This window comes from Fundulus heteroclitus, chromosome 7 (assembly GCF_011125445.2).
Source record: "Fundulus heteroclitus isolate FHET01 chromosome 7, MU-UCD_Fhet_4.1, whole genome shotgun sequence".
Taxonomy (NCBI): Eukaryota; Metazoa; Chordata; class Actinopteri; order Cyprinodontiformes; family Fundulidae; genus Fundulus; species Fundulus heteroclitus.
Genome location: NC_046367.1, coordinates 13,609,578 through 13,630,455, shown reverse-complemented (window position 1 = coordinate 13,630,455; position 20,878 = coordinate 13,609,578). Strand labels below are relative to the sequence as shown.

Sequence of the window (20,878 nt, the reverse complement as noted above, 5' to 3'; positions counted from 1 at the left end):
CTAGGTTTTTGTTGTTTCTGTAAGTCTATGTACACGTAAATATGCGACTGCGGTGGTTGAATATTATTACACTCACCTTAGGTGGAGAAAATGTTTACAGAGGCAATGTTTTGTTACACTAATGTGTGCATCACGGTATTTATGTTCAATGCAACCTGGTTCCTTTCACCTCGGTTCTGCTTTTTTGAGCCCGTTTTCTTTTTTTTTTAATTGGATATTTATTGTTTTCTACCATCTCCCCACTAAGCAACCTACATTCGAAACAATAAAGAACACACGTTGTTCATTTCAGGTATTCCCATGATGCTACTTGACCATGCTAATGTTGCAGTAACGTTCCCTGCAGGCTTGGATGTGAGACGATGTGTTTTCCTCTGTTTCTGCCATGCTTCTCTAACTTATGTCCTCTCTGTATGACAGGAAGTCATGTATTTTCCTGATTTCGTTTTTTGTTTTCTTTGAATAAACTTTAAAAGTAATTTTGAGTGCATCGTCCGTCAGTGATCTGTGCTGCTTGTTTGTTCCCCAAGCGGACGTAAAAAAAAAAAAAAAAGAGGTTTTGCGACACCTCTTGGCTAACTAACTCTTTTTCATAATTTTTAAAGGACTGAATTAACAATTTAATACAGATTCACATACAACACAAGTTTAGTAGAATGATGGTTTCACAGACACTACATCCCAGTAGTCCAGACTTTCACAGCGGTATTGTCAAATCTGCTATTTATATTCAGGCTGCTTAAAAAAAATTGCCACGGTTGTGCAGTAAATCCTAACTTCAGGGAGAAGTCACATGTGGCGCCACAATGTCTGATTTCAGGTTGACTGGGTGTCTTGGCTTGGCTAAAAAAAAAAAAGAGAAGTATTCCAGATTGAAATGTTTTGAAGATGACTCGTGCAAAAGTCCACAAATAAGTACTGCTTGTATTGTAACAGTATGTTCCGTTTATATATATATATTTATAAGCAACAGTTACGTAAGTAATGCAATCTTGAAATTAATCTTGATTACTGTCAATCCACCACCTAAAAAGGTCTTTGCAGGTTTTCCTTATTAAAAAAGAAAACCATCCAGTTTGAAAATTCTTTTTTGCATTGAAAAATTCTTTTTAGAAAATCTCCACTCTTGGCCATGTGTAAGGAACGTGGGTCCTTCTTTCTTTGGAAATGCCTGCTCTATTAAGAAATGTTCAAAAAAATACATCAGATGTAGATTTAGATGCAACTAAATCCGCTCTTGAGGAAAGGTCGCTGGAAAAACGTGGTCCGATGTATTTCGAAATGAAATGCAAAAAGTGTGGTGATTATTTGTCGGTAATTATTTTGCCCTAATTGCATCATTCTTGAACTCCAGTTAAACTGTATTTTTTCCCCGAAGTGTATTCACAAGCGAGATACACAGAACCAATACTGGTAAACTACAAGCAGTGATTGAGATGTCAGCTCAGCTGGCTGCTCACGTTAACACCTTTTATTTAGCGGTACATGTTTGTCAAGAAAAACGACCACACCGCCACTGTCCTCATGAAGACAAATATGATAGGGATTCTTAGAAAGAATGAGATTCAGCTCCGGATTCTCGTCTCCAAGTCAGATGAAAACTACTCATAACTTTTGCACTTAACCCTACCAGATATCCTTTAAAGTCCAACTCTTGTCATCAATTGTCATCTGTTTGACATGATTCCATGACTCTTGGACAGGAAACGTAGATCCTATATGATTTTTGTCGCTCAAAGGAAAGTGACCAACAGGGAACCAGTTGCTTAAGTTCCTTTAGAAGAACCAGAAAAAGACGGGACTTCAGGACTGGAAGATGAAAAAAGTTTAATTCAACTTTCATTTGAAAAGGGGGTTGATCGAAAAGTTGAAGTTATAACTACTGTTTAGATGGATTGCTTTGCAGAGGGGAAAAAACACGACACGGGTTTATCAAACTATTTAGTCATCTGACCTGTGCTGTTGAGCATCCGGATATCAGACGCCAAGGTGCTCGGAAGAATTCCCCAAAACATGCAACATCTTCTGATTTCTCAATGGCCAGTTGTGAGTTGAAAGCAGAATATGCGCTGTGTGGATCACCTTTTAACCCCAGGGTGTTAAAAATACAGGCACAATGTTCTTATGAAAGGCCTGTGCTGTGCATGTTTGTTTCAAGTTTATACCTTCACTATTTAAAGCAGTATGATCCTTCAAAGGAGACTCTCCGGTCAGTAGGACTGAGAAAGATGATCCCTGTGTTTCAATCCTGAAAGTGCAAAAAAATAAAATTGAATGATGTTAAATTCAACTGAAATGAAACTGCATAGCTAACAAATCGGCAAAAATAGCTCATTTCGTATTTTGTTTCAGTCGCTTCTTGTGAAAAAACATTAAAATATTAATAATTTGTTTAAGTGACCGTGGTTTAAGTGGGATAATGCCCATCGAGGAGTCCATTATTAGAAATTGATGGACTCGATTATTAATACTTTTGTTTGTTTTTTCACCGATAAAATCATACGTTTTTTTGACAAGAAGCAGCTCAGAAAAGTACTTAATATCTTCATGTCCTGCCTTTACCAGCCAAAGTTTTAGCCAGCGCAATAATTTATAACAATAAGGCTATTTGATCGGCACTTTTTCTATAGGTGTCCTATAACACTTTTTAACGCACACCTTGCAGCCAATCAGAATCGAGTATTCACCCAGACCGTGGTATAAACTGTTTTAATCAGGCTTTATTAGCAGTTAGCCTACAGTCAGCATATCTATTAACAGTCTCTCTTTGTATTTTCTACATTGTGATAATTCTACTTTGTGATGCAGTCTTCCAAAAGGTGGCCAACATTTCTAAAGCCTCTATTCTCCACGGCAGATAGATGTTAGAAATTAAAACAAATGTATTAAAGCAGTCTGTAATCCAGCTAGCTTTGCTGTTGCTACATGGAGCTGCTTGTTGTTCTTCCATAGAGCCTATGTACAGAGTTCTGGATGTACTACGTTTAACTCATAAGTAATCTGCTAAATGTAAAACATACCAAACAACCTAATAATAATAATATAATTAATTGCCATTTTGTCTTTGTTCCTGCAGTGGAGAGTCGATGTGGAGATTACCGGCCAGTGAGTCTTGCTCATTCGGTCCGATACCAACATTGGATCAAACTGATCCCATATCTCTACAGACAACCAAAATAAAATACATGTCATTTTTTTTAATCTTTCACTGGTGCAAAGTTTAGGTAAAAATCCTCAGTGCAGATCACTGTGTAGCTGCACTGGGAACTCCTATCGGGACCTTTTTTTTTTTTTTAAAAAAAGAACATTTAAAGTTTCTAATTAAGTTGCTCAAATCAAACACACTGCAGATAGATTTCAGATTAGATTAGATCAGCCTGAAGTTACAGATGGGATTTGCTACAGATGCATTGCTGTTGGAGTTGTTCCAATAGCAATAATGGCAGCCCACAGCTTGCATCACTGAAGTGTCAAACACATGAGTGTCCACACAGGAGAATGTCCAGTCAAGACTTATTATGTCACGCCAAAGGGGCCAACATACAACAGAGCATTATGGTGGATACCATCCTTGCTTTGCAGGAGGATGACAGAGCAGTGAGTCATGCTATTACACAGCCATGTAATGTAAAATTGTTTACACTGTTTTGTATACAATGGTTGTGAGAAAATTTAGTTTTTAGGAGTAGATTTCCTTTTTTATCATCACCCAAAAAAAAAAAAAAAAATAGTTGGTTGGCATGGAAACAAAAAAAACATACAGACAACACTCCCTCTAGCCAATGAGCATTTAGGACAAACCTTGATTCAAATCCTGTATGCAGGCAAAGCCAAAGGAGAGGCACAATGGATGACGGTACATGAAAACTTTCAGCGTCGTCTTCATGCTGCGACATCTGTAGTTGCTGCGACTGAATGGTTGACAGATATACCGTCCCTGTGCAAGTGTAAAATCTCACATAGAGAGAAAAGGCAGGGCGTGCCAATGATTCGGACGCATTGTTTATTAGTCATAAGGTATGCTCTCTTTATAGGCTGTGAGATTTACTTATTGGGCTCGTTAACCAAAACAAATCCTCAGCTCCCTGGATGAAATGACTCAGCTGTTTGCACTAAATCGCAATATGTAATCATCAAAGCTGTTTTAAAACTTCATGACGTACAGCTGGCCTTATAAATTAACGGGTCGGATGACAGTATTAGAGATTTAAAACTCCGACCTGCTAAAGCTGGTGTGAACTCATTCCGATTTCTCTTTAAGATCTATAATTAAACTAACGTATCTTTTCCGTGGATGAATTAAAAATGGAATGATATTAACTGTAACATTTTTATAGAATTCAAATCAATTGTTTTTGGAACCAGCCTAAAGTTACAGAGCTCTCTCTGCAACACCGAAAACCTACAACCCGCCTTATTTAGAAAATAACTGTCATCATTATCTTTGCCTTTTTTTCCTCACTGTCCAAAAACTGCGGTGAGACATGACATGTTTTTCCACTTTTTTTTCCTGGAAAGCCATTTTAAAATAAATTAAAAAAGATTCCAACCTAATATTTGAGAGGGCAATGTGTGGATTTCCCGTCACACGTTAGATAGTTTAATCCATTCATTTGTTGTAACTTTACAGTCTTCTTAAGCAGCCTTTTATGTTTCATGCTTGATAATTTATCACTTATGTTAGGGACAGGTGTGACATCACACGGTCCGTGTGTGAAAGAGAGCAGACAGCATTGCACCACTGTTCAGAGTTTTCATCCGAAACTCTGAACCATTTACTGCGTGTTTTCCCCTTCTCTCTCTCTCTCTCTCTCTCTCTCTCTCTCTCTCTCTCTCTCTCTCTCTCTCTCTCTCTCTCTCTCTCTCTCTCTCTCTCTCTCTTTCTCTCTCTGTCTTTCTGTCCATCGTCCTGTCAGACTTCTGGTGAATAAAGGCCTCTTGTGCAACAAAATCTGGTCAATGACAGGTTAGGATAGGATGGGTCAAGCATTGCATTCACCTATTCCACTCAGAAGCCCATTTCTCAAGACTATTTAAAAAATTTTAACCAGCTTAGAAATAAAAAAAAATGTTTTGGAAGCATGGCATATTGCTGGACATACTACTTTTTTTTTTTTTTTTTTTTTTTTTTTTTGCCAGAAACCAAATATTATTTTTTTGTCTTTTCAAGTAGTAAAGTAATTCAGTAATGCTGTTTTAAGATCAGTTTAGTTCCATAAGGTGCTTGAACTGCGCAGTGGGCGCAGGTTTCAAATACGAATAAACACAAGCCTGGGATCAATGTCTAGAGGTCACAATGATGTCGTTTCTGAAATAATAATTTCATCAGAAATTAACAGAAGGTTTAATTTAACAGACAAATTGTCAGAGATCTCCATTCAGAGTATGTCTAAATTCAATATTATCAATAACAATACATCCAAAACATTTGACAGGTTAGGTTTTTTTACTTGGGTCTAGGTTTGGGACAACAATTCTGTATCGCCAAGTGGGAGAACCCCCTCCGTGTGTACATGTATGAGTGTGTTTTCGTGCTAAAGCAAATAATGGTGTCCACCATCAACGTCATGAGGACCACCTGCCAGAGAGCAACAGCATTGAACAGTCTGGAGACTCAACCCCGGCATTTTCCCACAACTAACCTGAAGGGAATCTAGAAATATTCTCTAACAATAAATGACTTTGTCTATGAAGTGTGTGTATGTGTGTGTTGAGGAGTCAGCACACATCAGTGTTGAGCTGTGCAGTACACTGCGTTACATTGGGAAACATGAGAAATTTCCACTTCAGGAGGGGTGGGAACCTTGAAAAGAGAGCTGAGGTTCCCCTTGAGCCCAAAGGACACCGGTCACTTCACACAGAAGTCCATGCCAACACCACATCAGGACCAGTACGCTTCCAGAACCACCTAAAGACTGTGAGTACTCCTTCATTGTTTCTTTAATCGTATCTGTGTGTGTGTGCACATTCATCTGCCCTGCACTTAGAACTAGACTATAAGGAGATATTCTCAGTCTACAATAAGCCTGTAAATTAAAATGATTTAAATACAAAATGTTCACTAAATTGATTTGAATCTAAACTGAGAATATTTAATAACTAGTTTCCAATTATTAAACTTATTAATTATTTTCTCATTTTTATTTTTATTGAAATTCTATGCTTATTCTGGCTTTGCTGTGGTTTAAGAATGCTGCATTTTTACCTGAACATCCCGTATTATCTATTAATAATTGTGCAGTATTTTTGCCCCACTTTCTGATAAGTCTTTTCTGTTTCACAGCTTAACTTTGAATTAGCTTTTTATTCATCTTATTTATTCTAGAGGGTAAGCTTGAATTTCCCCATTTTGGGACAATAAAGGTATTTCTAAATCTGAAAATTCCTAAATCTGGTTCATTAACGTTTTGATCAGTGAATGTATGTTATAGGTAGGAATGTTAGATTTTTATGGTACCAGTTTGTTAGTGATAAACTCCAAAATACGAATATCCATTAAAAACTGGCAAAATATTTATAATAATAATAATAATAATAATAATAATATGCCTTGAACCAATAATAAGCCTTGAACCAATAAGCCTTGAACCAATATTCACAGTAAATAGGTTTATGCATGCTTCATCCATGTATGAACAGATTTAAATTTACTTCTAAAATTCCTTTCTATTATAAATCATTTGAAAATGCCCAAAGCCAATTTATATAATAATTAAACTAAAATAAATAACTTAAAATATAATATTAAAACAATGAATTAGAATTTAAATCAAAGTTCTTTGATCCTCAGCTGCAATCTTAGCGTCATCTTTATCATCTTATACAGATACTATCTGTCAGCAAAGTTTCCATTTAATGCCAGAATTTAAATGTCACAGAAGCTCATGAGTCACGTGTTAATTCAATTACAACATTGGCACTCCTACAGCTATGTGAATGGGTCAACACCAGTGACAACACTATTTTCTGAATGGACTCCTCTTACGACGAAACCAGGGCTTCATTGAGGAAAAAGCGCATCACGTTTGCCAGCGTGATGCAGGGTCTGTGGGAGAAGGTGGTGATGGCTGTCTGCTGCCCGCTGTAGTCACAAGCAGGAAAGCAGAAGTGAAAATCAGCAGGTTTCCATGAAAATTACGCTTTGACTTTGTGGTGAAAAAAAAAAAAAACTCTCCGCAAAGGGACACCCTGCTAAAACTGAAGAAAAAGGACAAAGCGTCACAGTTTCTACGAATACTGTGACATAAAGAATAGGAGACATAGCAGGATATGGATGTGTTCACAGGTCCAAATTAGGTTTTTCATGTGCCAGAAGCAGATCTGGGTAATTAAGATTTAAGATTAATTAAGATTTAAGATCCGCTGGTGCAGATTCTCAATCTGATGCCATGTCAGATTTACCAAAAGTAAATCCATGCAGAAATTTAGCGTCTCCAGAGTGCTGTGATGTGACTTTGTCATATTTCCTCAGCAGCGTGTGGTCTACATAAGTATTGTGACTGCGTACTGCTTTTTGTCAACGACAGCGGCATTCAGGACCCAAAGGGGTAGCCTCGTGAGACCATCCTGATCTCGCGAGCTTTCAAGGTTTCACTCGCAGATCAGTCTGGATACTCTCCGTTGAAGAAAATTTGGAGCCGTTCACCAAACGAACGTCCAATCAGCGTTGGCTTTGAGGCGGGTTGAGGTGTGACGCAACGGGAAGCGCGTCAGTTCAGTCTAAAGAACATGGCGGCTTCAGCCGATGAAACTAGCGTTAGCGTGGCTATCGAGCAAGTTTTATCGGAATTACAGAGTATTTCTCTGCTGAGCTAACGAGCCTTTACCTGCAGCAGCAAGAGTAGCTTGGTTTGTGGTTGTGTTTTCGTCGTCGCTCTGTTACGAGCGACGACGAATCTGATTGGTTCATTTGGCCCGTCTATCACCAACATAGGCCAATCAGCTAACCAGTATTTTCGCCCCTTCCCAAAATTACTTCAACGGAAGGTTTCCAGATGGATATGCGGAGCAAATCTATCTGGCGGAGTCAGGTAACCAAAGGGGTCCCACAGTCGTTTTTTCCTGACTGATATTCTGTCCTGAATGGATTTTCTGCAGGTCAGCCTTAATACGCCGCAGCTAACTACTACGATCTACCCCTAAAACACTCATTTAACATGTTTACCAAGAGACATCTCACCCAAAACACGTTGCCGCTGTATTCTACTTTCTTATCTAATGTTTTGTCAGCTTTGAGAAAAAGCTGTTTTCCTGTTTCAGAAACTTAGCAGTTTGCTTTAAGTGTTGAAAATGTTAGTGACTGGTGTTTCAGCTGCTCTCAATGCAGCCGTCTCCCACTGAGCTCATTGGGCAGGGCTGGTCACATGACACACGCAGGAGGAAACCTGCAGCACCATTAGGAGTCTGTCTTTCACCGTGAACTTCTCTCTAAAGGGAGAAAGACATATTAGATTAGAAAAAGCAAGATCATCAAAATAACGTGCATCGCCCGCTGCCGTTTTGAAAGCCGAAAACATGAAAATAAGCAGCGCTTTTTAAAAACTAGCTGTGCAGAGTGCAGCTGCATGGCTTTGCTGGGGTCATGACTGACAAACAACAACAGGGCAACTACGAGTAGATCACTAACCGTTGGCTGATACCCGTGTTTGGATCAGGGCAACCCAACTTCACATGATCATGTGAAGATTGAGAAAATATTTGAAATCACATTAGTAGTAGTGGTAGTACATGTCATAGTTCTACAGCTATGCTACAATTATTATTCAACTATGAAATTTGTTTCTTATAGAAAATGAGACAGGGGTCTCTAAAATGTTGAAAAACTACTGTTAATTTACATTTTAATGAAAGATGGCACGTGAAACGTATTTATACCCATCTCAATAATCAATGGAGATATCTTTATTGACAATTTTTTTTAATAATAAAAGACAACCTAAGTTATTCAATCAGACATAAAATCAACATCTTTTCTTGGTTTTATCATTACTACCTGATTTTGGAGACCTTTGTTACAGTGACACTAAACACATTAATATGACTAATCATGTGGTGGTGGTGTTGGTAAACCCCTGTGGTTAAGTTGAAGTGTGGGAGTGCCAGCAGATCAACAACCCCTGTGATGTCACCGTTTATACGGTCTATAAAAGAAGTGGGATAACCCCAGTTGGAACAAATCCCAGTAGGCCCAGGGAGATAACTGAGGCGAATATAACATCTTTCTCCTCTATCATTCTTGACCCAGAGTTTTTATATTCTCTTTTGCTTTAGCCTTTCTCTTACGGATTTAACATTAATACTTTCCACAAAGAGCATCTGACCAAACCCAGCGCTGTCGGACCAGAAGAGGAGGGTGCAACGCCTTGTGCCAGTGGATCTTATAGTTCAGGTCTTTGTGTCCCCGCAGACTGCCGTCATGGTCTGCTTGCCGTGGATGTTTGCCCTGGTCATTGCCGCAGGTGTTCATGGGAGTCCTCTGCTACCCCGTCTTCCTATGGAAGGTGAATATTATTTTCTACCATATTGTTCGCACGATGTCATTCATATTTTTGCTGAAAAAATGTAAAACGCTCCATGAATTTTATGGGGGGGGGGGGGTTGTTGTATAACCAAATGTGCTTTCATTATTTCTGAGGTATTACTTTAGTCCTTTAGAGTTCTTATGTTAAACTGCACTCTATGAGGTGACTCTGGCTCAGTGGATAGCTTCCCCCACTTGCATATCGATGTGCGTCCGGGCAAGGCACCTGACCCCAAGTTGTCTACGAATCTGTGTATCAGTGTATGAGTGTGTGATTGTGTGAATGTGGCTTTACTGTAAAGCTTTGAGCGGTCAGTAGGACTAGAAAAGGACTACATAGATTCAGCCAACACGGTTGTGTTGTAAATACCCCAATTTGATTTGTTTTTGTCAACCTGGGGCAAATATAGACCAATCCAGCCTTGGCTCAATGTAACAACGGGGTGGTCTATTGCTTAGACTTAGTATATGGGGTAAGGTTGTCAACCTAGAAGAAAAAGGGTTGAAGATTTGGGGCTTTAACGACTATGGGGCCACTTCCAAGGCAGGGCAAGTTTATTTATAAAACACTTTTCAGTAACGATCATTCAAAGGGCTCATTGGAGTCCTTAACTGCCCTGCATGAAGATTGGAATTTAAACAATATGAATTTGCTTTTAAAGCTAATATCTTTTGTTGCCTCAGTTTTCCCCATTTACATCCTCTAAAAAGTGTCTTGAAAATCCTAACCCATAATCTGAATAACTAGTAATTCTTTTAAAAAGAAGGCATTTGTACATAACGCCATAGAAATGTTGTCTGCAGCAGTACTTAGACTTCTGGGGTGTTGTCTTCTTCTGCAGATGGCTGTTACAAGGTGTCGCCAGAGGTGGAGATTTTCAGAGTGGAGGGCGAGGCTGTAATCCTCCACTTCCCGATGTTCATGCGAGTTCTTGAAGTCCGTAAAATCGCCCCACCACCAGCAGAGTATCTCATCAGCAGGAGCAACGGAACAGATCAGACGACGTATCGGAGCGAGGGCCGGGTCCAGCAGCAGGGTAGAGAGTTGTGGTTCCTTCCCGCCCGGCCTTCAGATTCAGGGAAATACACCTGCACTTACAGGTACAGTTTGATGGTAGTCCTTCTTCTTGGTTTTATTTTTGGTCATTGATTAATCAATATTCTTTGCTATCTATCTATCTATCTATCTATCTATCTATCTATCTATCTATCTATCTATCTATCTATCTATCTATCTATCTATCTATCTATCTATCTATCTATCTATCTTTCTATCTTTCTATCTATCTATATATCTTTCTATCTATCTATCTATCTATTCTGTCTATTCTGTCTATCTATCTATCTGTCTGTCTGTCTGTCTGTGTGTATATATATATATATATATATATATATATATATATATATATATATATATATATATATATATATACTAATCAGTAAATGTCTGATTAGAACTCCTGGTGGCTCGAGTAGCCCCGAATTTACCTTAAATAAAACGATTGTTAGTTTAATGTAATATTACTCAGGTAAAAGTAAAAACTTCTCCTAAAGGTAATTTTGCTTAAACTTGCTCAAGTCATGATTATTTTTTTTCTATCTTTTTTGACATTGGATTAAGTAGATAGAAAAACTGTGTTTTTTGTTATAACGCTCAAGAGCTAGGAATTGGAACATCCCAATGTTTATATACTTAACCATTATGATAAAACACCTATTTGCCTTGTTGACCAATTTTTTAAATGCTGATATATATGTTTTATATAACGGAGGTCTGATTTTGCCACTAGCAGCATCATCTTTGTTGATCTGACCTCTTTCTATGCTTCTCTGTGCAGAAATGAAACATACTGTGTCACTGGGAGCATCACGTTGCATGTGTATGAGTCCTCTTCTGTCGACATTGAAAAGCTGTCATACCCATGGCCAGCCTTTGTGGGAGAGAAAGTGGAATTTATCTGCCCTTCCCTGGATTGCTTTAACAACACAGACAGACCAATAGAGTGGTACAAGGTAAGGGAATGCACCTTACAGCCGTCATTCTTTTCCTTTCTTTTAGTTTGAAACGTTATTTAAAAATAACGGCACCTTCCTCTCTGACCAGGACTCCAGCCCCGCTCCTCTTCGCCCGGGCAGGGCTACTCTGATGATCCCTGCGGTAAAGCGCTCTCATGCAGGAGTGTACACCTGCCAGCTGACAGTGCTCATCAACAACCAGCAGTACAAAGTCAGCCGGTCTTTCCTGCTCCATGTCAAAGGTCGGTGTTGCGCAATTTCATTCATGTATGAACCTTTTCCTGAGGAATGTAGGCCAGATTACAGCTCTGTGTAATACTTTGGGAGCTGTTCAATGAAAGGATGATTAGGGTAAATAAACTAATCTGTATTACGTTTATTTTTCATTTAAACAAGCAGTAATTATGAAAACAAAGAATAAAATCTCGTTCTCAGTCAATTTACCTTAATTTATTAAAAAGAAGATTTCCGTCACCTTGGTCTGATCAGCAAATAGAGAATAAGGGTGGCCTGTCCTCTGCTGGCTGAGTAGACACATTACACTAAGTCTACAAAGCTACAAAAAAAAAAGAGCAACAGCGTTTGTTGATACAAGATGACAGAAAATTGCTCTGCAGAACTCTTTATACCCCTAAAATTTTTTATATTTTGTCAAAATACAACCACAAACCTCTATGTATATTTGTCAAATTGATCCATCAGACCAACATAAACTGCCAAACAACAACGAAGTAGGAAAAAAAAATTGCCAGTTTTTTTTAACAAGTTAATATCCTACACATAGAGCTGTCCAAACTTTCCTTCCAAACTCACCTCATTGGTCAACAGAGTCTAATGGTGTGTATTTAAACTCAGTATTAAAATAGTTGTCCTGTGAAAGCCTCAGTGTTTTTTTTAGGGAATGTTGGTCGGCAAAATTAACATGGTCACAAGGGTTAAAGTTGTGGAAAGGTTTAATACAACATTAAGGTTACAAGACCATATCACACATCTTAGGTATCGTATCGCACAAAGCATTGTTCAGGTACTATACCACCACCCGCTGCTGCTACAACTACCTGTACTACCACCTGCCATGTCAACCGAATCATGTTGACATGGCGTCAGGGTTAAGATGAAGGTAAGAAAAAGTTAGGGTTAGGGTTAAGATAGGGCTAAGCTACAGGTCAGATTTGCGCGATAGTAGTCGCGCAAATCTGACCTTTACAGATGAGTAACAACAGCATTAAAGTGTTGAAAACCAGAAGTAGTCACCACTGCGGTTTCCCACGTGCGTGATAGGGAACATAGCCAACATGTGGGAAACCCCCTGAATACACCATACCCACAGTGCAACGTGGTGGCGGTGGCGGCATCATGCAGTGATGCTGTTTGTTAGGAGAGGCAGAGGAGCTGCTCAGAGTTTATGGGAAGATGGATGGAGCTAAATACGTGACAATTCTGTTCGACGCTGCAAAAGACTTGAGACTTAGGTGGAGATTCACCTTCCAGCAGGAAAACAACCCTAAAGATACAGACTGAGCTACAAAGGAACGGTGTAGATCAGACGTGCCCAAATCCTTACCTCGTCAGCTACCGATATGCAACGTTTAGATGCATTCCTACAAAAGCACACCTGAATGACCCTTATCAGCACATCCTTTATCTCTCTAAAGGCATGGTAAGGAGACATTAGGGCGATTCAGGAGTGTTGGAGAAGGGAAGCATCTAAAAGCTGCAGGATGTAGCTCTTTAGGGCAGGACTTGGTAATCCTTGGTCTAGATCAAAGTGGGCTACATTCATTTATCAGAATGGCCCAGTCAAAGCCCAGCCCTAACTCTAATTGAGAATCTGCAGTAAGACCTTAAATTTTATATTCATAGATATTCATAGATAAATTCATAGATATTTTCCATCCATCCTGACCTGAGCTGTTTTTAAAATCTCAGTGTCTAGATGGTGCAAAGCTGATAGGAACACATCCCATGCAGCTGTAGTTGCTGGTTAGTTGCAGGATAGGGCGGGTCTACAGTGTGACCATCCAGGGAATACAAATGAAATGCAAACTTGGCTTTTTAGATGTTCTGTGAAAAAAAAACAAGGTTAAAAACATTTATCATTTTTCTTCCAAATCACAACTATGTCAATAGAGTCTAGTGGTGTGTATTTAAACTCAGTGTGAAAATAGCAGTTTTTCTGTTGCTCTGTCATATAAAATAGCTATAAAAGATGCTGATGTTTAAGGTTGGAATGCTACAAAATGTATTTGAATGGCACTGCAGATGTTTTCAGGACTGACTGCTGTTGGGGGGGAGGAGAACATCTGTCATTTAAGTTTCTTTTTCTCTATGCTTTGTCTGCCAGGTTCAGACCCTGAACTCACTTCATCCGTGCCTGATGTCACCACACCAGGTCCAGCTCAATCCAGCACCAGCACTCTCAGTACTGCCAGTGGTGAGCATTGTTTGGTTTCCGCAATCCTTTAATGATCCGGCTTTCCTTGGGAAGGGAACAAATTAGATATAACTGACCCGTGTGTCTATCTTTCATCTCCTAACTGCAGCAGTGAAACCACCGATGATTGTCTCGCCAATTAATGGAACCACATTTGAAAGCCCTCATGGTGCGTGGTAATGACCGCTTCTCTCGATCCATCAAGTCTCCCGTTTTCTGCTCAGATTGGTTCAACCAATACTTCAATGCAGATGTTCTTGTGTTTTCACCGCGTAGGTTCAGGACTGGAGCTGTTCTGTCATGTGCTCACTGAATGTCAACTGGCAGACTCAACTGTGGTCACATGGCTGGTGAACGGCCAATCGGTGGAGTTGTCCTACCTTGACATGCGGGCTCTGCAGGGAGGGAGAAGGTAACTGTTACAAACAACCCAAAAGTGTAAAAAAGACCAAAAATCAAATCTTATAATAGCTGCTGGCGAAGTCTTCAGAGAAAAGCACTGACATTTTTTTAGACCCTCTCTTCTAAGAGGAGAAAAAGGAGAATTTGCAAACTGCTTTAATGCATTCAGAAGAAAACTACATTTAAACTTGTAAATTTCAGAAATTACCTGTATGTTTTTAAAAGAGTGAATTTTGAAAGGTGATAAAAACGATGAAAATGCTAACATGAACCCTATCTGCAAGATTTTAAACTGTTAGCATGGTTGAAAATCTGGAAATTTGAAATAGATGGATATTTACACTGCAAAATAACTGCCTTGTTAGAAATACGTCAATTATGATTAGGGTCCTATGACAGTCCTGAATAAACTATGACCCGGCTCAGCTCTGGCTTGATCTAACACAACAGATTTAACACAACTCATAATGTCTAATAACAATTTTGCTCACAGACAATTGAATCCTGATGACAAAAAAAAAAACAACAGCATACAAACTGCCGCCTGTGTGTATGAGTAGTCCTTTGGTCAGTGTGAACATGGCCAGCACTCACTTGCACTACTACCCACCTAGTAGGTAAAGGATAACGTTATGTTGAGAGAAAACACCTGTTGGCTTGTGTGAAATAAATTCACACAACCCACTGAGATTAATGTTATGTAAGAACATTTTATGTAAGATAATCATAATGTTTCTTATTTCATCCAATGGAGGGAGGTTCAGTGAACTCTCTTCAACTCGTTGTATAGTTCAAAATGGCCATCCGTAAACAACAGTATAGCTCTTTTTGGCAAAAAAAACAACACACTGTGAAGAGTGATCGGATCTAATATTATGCATTAAATGGGTTTGCTTGGCTGTGTTTGCCCCGCTGCTTTTAGGGTAACCCTGGAGTCTGAAAGGTGCCAGATTGAACTGAGGCTTGTTATCTCGATTATAACGGAGGAAGACGCGAGGACGGAGATGAAGTGCGTCGCTCAGAACGCAGGCGGGAGACAGGAAGTTGTTACAATGCTTCAACTGGAAGGTGAGCGGCCTCATTAATTCTCCAAACCGGGCACAAACCTGCCCATGGGCACAGTGTTGTTGAGGAGCCAAATCGCTTATTACGCTTCCAACTGTATCAGACTCCACTGCATTATTTTAACAGAAGAAAAACCTTAATTTTCTGTCTTTTTTTCCCCCAGATACTACCTTTACATGGCTGGTTGTGGCTGTAGTGATGGTGTCCATCTTCCTGGCGGTTATCTCGGCTTTCGTTTATGTCCTCTTCAAGCCAAGGACTACAAAGAAAACGGATTACATTCTCGCCCGCCAGAGCAGCTCCTTTTCAGTCTAGCTTTTGCTTCAAACACTCCCTCCAACAAACAGAAACGCTCCTTTAAATAGTCTTTGTGTCGACCATGCTATATGTGGCCCTCTTCACATGGCATTTGGAGTTCCCACGGCTCACACACACCAGGTCTTCTGTCATGAATTCACCGGCCACTGGCGAGGAAGAAGGAAGATGTTACAATGAAAACACTTTCATCAGCACCACTGAGAAATGCTTGTTTGCTAATGAGGTCGCAGCTCGCTGTGGTTTTGCACGTAGGTCATTTAAGGCGGTATTAGTCCCTTTACATTAACCCGCGTCAGTCCAACTCAGTTTTGTTTGGTAAATTAAATGAAGCGACTACCTCAGTGACAGAGTTACCGAATGTTACACACGTGTGTTTTTCTGCAGATTTGTTGTAGAAAAACATTAAATATGACTGATACATTGGCATGTTTTTTTTTTCTCCCAAAAGTACAGCAAATGTTCTCAGGGAGACATTGTATATTACAGAAAACATATCATCTCTTGCTGAATTTTTATGTTTTAACATTTCAAGGACAGAAATAAAGTGAACATTCCGAGTGTCTATTTTTTTATTGAACGTAATATTCCTGCAACATTTTCTCAACTTTTTCTTGTGCTTTGTGCTGATGATGAATAAAATCCATTAAAAAAATAACCCAGTGAATCAAATGACTTCTATGTGAATGGTCCGTCCTTATGTACATATAAGCCTATTACAGTTGTGTTCACGTGTTCACACATCCTTGTAAAAGTTAAATTATTTTGTGTGTAGTTTTTTGTTTGTAATTTTTTCTTTTGGCATTTTGCAGAGAATATAAAAAAGACTATACAATAATTTTTCTCTCATGTTTGATTGGTTGGTGGCTTGCTGGTTTTAAATCAAATTGACCCCAGAAACTATTAAATTAATGTAATTTGGACCTTTAACCTAAACCTTTAACATCAGTGACTGCTTGAAGTCTGCTATGGTAGTTCTGCATAAGCTAATTTATTTTGCCAGACGGTTGGTAGAGCTGCTTGTTCTTCTTGGCCAACAAACTGAAGATTTAGGGCTAATTTGCATTAATTGCATGTTTGATAACCGTACAAAGTGGCCCAATGATGCTGCTGAGCAAACTTTCCTACAGTAAATCCAATAAATTGAGGCATTCATCTTGTCCTCAGATTTGACCAGGTTTTCTGTGCCTTTTGTAGCTCACACATCCCTAGAACACAAGCAAATAGCGCTCTTTTCATCATAGGACTTGTTAATTCCTCTCTGCATGTAGCATGTTTGCTTGTGGCTTTAGGGGAAAACGACTTCTCTGCTTTGGTTCCCTAATGACATCCCTGTATTTTCGGTCAAATGTTTTTCCTTTGCATGTTAAACAATTTTCACGTCAATTGTGGGTTCTTATTGGCATATCCAAATTCTCGGATAGGTTTATATAGTCTAATCTTGTTATGGAGTTCACCTACCTCTTACCCGTAGATCTTTTGTTAATTATTGTGCTTTCCCTGTGGCTCAGAGACCAGCAGCTTCAGTGCAGCACTGGATGAAACGTGCAGGTGTTTGTCCAGAGAAGAGACACTCAATAACCTCTAACATTTCCAGGATTGAAGGACTGACGTCCCAACGAGATCTAGAGAAAATCATCCATGCATTTATCTTTAGTCACATTGATTACAGTAATGGTGTCCTCAAATGTCTACCAAAAAAAATCAATCAGACAACTGCAGCCTTCTCACTAAAACCAGGAAGACAGAGCACATCACCCCAGATCTAAAGTCCTTACACTGGCTCTCTGTAGCGCAGAGACTAGATTTTAAAATACTTTTGTTAGTTTATAAATCACTGAGCCTAGCACCTCAATACATTAAAGACATTCTGTTGCTATGTCAACCCCCCAGACCACTCAGATCTTCTGGTTCTGGTCTACTATGACTATCCAGAACCAGAACCAAGCATAGAGAAGTAGCATTTGGTTCCTATGCTCTACAAATCAGGAAGAAACTTCTAGAAAACTGTAAATCAGCTGAAACACTGAATTTCTTTAAATCAAGACTAAAATCCCACCTGTTTAGAGTTTATTTGGGCTCATAACAGGAACACTGACCAACAATCTGTATAATCTGACCCAATCTGTATAATATAATTGAATGTGACTTTGTAAAGTGCCTTGAGATGACATGTTTCATGAATTGGTGCTATATGAATAAAATTGAATTGAACAAATTTGATGTGTATTGATGTTTTCACTTGATAAGATTTTATGTTTGTAGATTTTCTCACAACCAGTCCCTGTTTCAATCTGTTTTATGTTTTTATGTTTTCAGGATGTAAAACACTGTGAATTGCCATGCTGCTGAAATGTGCGATACAAATAAACTTGACTTGCAAACATTTTATTGCAAGCTAGTAGATCACAGGTGAGGACAGTTACCTTTAGTGACCATTGGAAACCAAGCAAACACAAGGTGGAAAACATTTGGATGGTTTTTGTTAGAAATGTCTTCAGGTGACAATTAACCACGAGTGGAAGACAGGTTTGAAAAGGGCCCATAAATCTGAAATCATCTAGCAAAGCTTAGAAACTTATGGCAGTTATTTAGTAAATTTGGATCCCCCCTCCATGAAAGCATTATAATTTGTTTTCTTTTTCAGAATTTTACTTAGTATGGCTATACTTCTGAGAAATGCATTCAAAGACTTTTAATGCATTTTTACCTGAAGTGACAATGAGATTGTTGTATATAGCTGTACATATACACATAATACAAATATTATGGCAATAATTGCCCTGTATGCATCCAATATAAAAAAAACCCACAATGTCAGAGGTAGATGCAAACATACAACTATAAAAAGACAAGAACGGTAACCTCAAACCTGCATATTTTTATTTCACAGTGTGACTGAATTGGCTTGGGAAATATTTAATTCACTGAGACTCCATGCAGGCATTTAAGATTTGAAATGTAAAAATTTTACCATGTTATCCTCCCAGCTGTGTTCAAACTGTGTGAGGACCTGTGAAAAAAATAAATAAACTGGAGGTTTAAAGACTGACAAAAAGGAGAAACAAATAATACACACCAAACACTTGACATTGACATGCTTAGAAAAACTAATCAATCAAAGTCAGTCCACATTCAGTTTGAACCAAAATGTTCATACTTCTTTCATAGCTTTAGAAAACAGGAATAACTGCAGTAGGCCCATACATAGACACAGATAGAACATCTGCACTTCAAAAAGAAAAGCCTCCACCCACAAATACAAGTATTACATGGAGGCCTTCTGTCATTTAGCCAACAGCATATACAAGAATTTGATAAAACATTGCCCAGGTTAACAGATAAATGGAAAATTTAAACATCAAATATAATATTTTTAATAAATGACATGATAAATCAAGCAGTGGGCACTTGCTTATTATGTCAGTCCCTTCTTTGCAGTTCTTCCAAGTTTGTGTGATTTCTAATTCCAACCACAAGAGGTCTCTACGTGCTCTGTTACAAACCAGAGGCATGGGAGGACAGGCACAGACCAAAGGCACACTGGGTTCAGATACTGGAAACCGTGAGTCTGACAGACCAAGGTGGGAAACGGATCAGATTGTTTATTCCAGCCCTGTGACGCGGGTTCATCTGTGGTGCTGGGGGGGTAAATAAAGTCTGATATGTGGTGTGTAAGAGCTGAGTATGGTGTAAAACATGAACAGCATGATCCCAGGCTGCTCTCCTCCCAGCTGTTGCTCAACATGTTAGTACATCTGCTGCCTTTCAAAAGATTCCAGGAAAGGAAATTGCAACATGCGCCTCAGTCTCAGCAGAAGAGGAAGCAAGAACTGGGACGAGCGCGACTTGGCTTTTTTTTTTTTTTTTCCTCCCTCAAAAGATGTTTTTAGTGGCTTTTAATGGACCCTGAGGTGGCGAGTACCTTTAGACAGGGACTGACATAACACCAGGCTGGTGAGTTCTTAGTTTTAAACATCATTGACTTAGAAAAAGCATGACTTATGAGTGAAAAGCTTTGCCTTTTCATACCCTCTTACATCAGGATTACCATGTGGGACGTCCTTAGGGTTTGCATCTGCTTGCAGTTTAGTGCTGACTAGTGACTACTGTTAAAGCTACAATGAATCTCAGTTTAGATCCCGTCGGTCACAAAGCGCCAAACTTATTCCATTTTAATTATATTTTGATAAAGCCAAACTCTGTTCAACTTAAGCTATTCTTGATATATAGTGTGTCTGGTTAACTGTGGCGTTTTTCCCCAAAGCCAAATCCAGAAGAAAAAAAAAAATGAATTAAAACCGCAAGCGGTGATGAGCGGCCCTCGCAGCAAAGCGCCGCTCCGGCCTTGGCCACCGCTGGGATTTGCGCACCGCCGGCCGCCCGCCACCGCAGATGCTGTCACGCATTTTGCCCGCCCGTCCACTGGGCGATTTACACGAACGTGTTCGGCAGCGCTCCCCCACGACTCACAAAAAATCTGGTGCAGATTCACCACAACGGACCGGTATAGCGCCCGCTTCACAGCAGACGCCGCACCAATCCGCCTGTCGATCTCCCGCTCCATCTTCCCCTCATTCGTGAACAAGACCCCAAGATACTTGAACTTCTCCACTAGAAGCTGGCCCTTGGAACTTTCCTTTTTTAAAAAGCTTATAGTTAGAGTGGCTCATGTTACCCTGAGCTACCTCTATAGTTATGCTGCTATAGGTTTAGGCTACTGCAGGACATCAGGGTCTATTGTTCTTCAATTTTGAATGACCCGCTACTACCATCTAATGTAGAACTTCTGTGCTTTTTTGTCTGTCTTGTTGTGTCTCTGCTCTGTCTTCTGTAACCCCCAGTCTGTCGAGGCAGATGACCGTTCATACTGAGCCCGGTTCTGCTGGAGGTTTTTCCTTCCCGTTAATGGGGAGTTTTTTTTCCTGCTGTCGCTTCATGCTTGCTCAGTAGGTAGGATTGCTGCAAAACCATGGACAATGCAGACGACTCTCCCTGTGGCTCTACGCTTCTTCAAGAGAGAATGCTACTTGTCAAGACTTTGATGCAATGAACTGGTTCCCTTATATAGGAATTTTTTGACCAATGTGTATAATCTGACCCAATCTGTATGATCTGATTGATTT

At 39.4% G+C, this 20,878-nt stretch overlaps 2 protein-coding genes across 3 annotated transcripts in view; both read left to right on the top strand.

Moving 5' to 3' along the window:
• The first annotated feature begins 5,522 nt into the window (after nucleotides 1-5,522).
• LOC105930314 (interleukin-1 receptor type 2) lies at nucleotides 5,523-16,313 on the top strand. 2 transcript variants are annotated; one of them, XM_012868460.3, is made up of 10 exons: nucleotides 5,523-5,917; nucleotides 9,407-9,500; nucleotides 10,363-10,621; nucleotides 11,359-11,533; nucleotides 11,625-11,778; nucleotides 13,881-13,970; nucleotides 14,080-14,139; nucleotides 14,247-14,382; nucleotides 15,295-15,440; nucleotides 15,601-16,313. In XM_012868460.3, the coding sequence occupies exons 1-10, from the start codon at nucleotides 5,702-5,704 to the stop codon at nucleotides 15,750-15,752; spliced, it is 1,482 nt and encodes a 493-aa protein (XP_012723914.2). In that variant the 5' UTR covers nucleotides 5,523-5,701; the 3' UTR covers nucleotides 15,753-16,313. The 2 variants fall into 2 exon arrangements, with proteins under 2 accessions (XP_012723914.2, XP_035994857.1); XM_036138964.1 differs by lacking the exon at nucleotides 5,523-5,917 and having other exon boundaries at nucleotides 8,052-9,500.
• A 3,169-nt stretch (nucleotides 16,314-19,482) lies between these two features.
• LOC105930315 (hemicentin-1) overlaps nucleotides 19,483-20,878 on the top strand; it is a 77,591-nt gene continuing 76,195 nt past the window's right edge. Inside the window, exon 1 of the mRNA XM_036138959.1 lies at nucleotides 19,483-19,709. The gene's annotated coding sequence lies outside the window, so the exon portion shown is untranslated. The remainder of the gene's footprint in view (nucleotides 19,710-20,878) is intronic.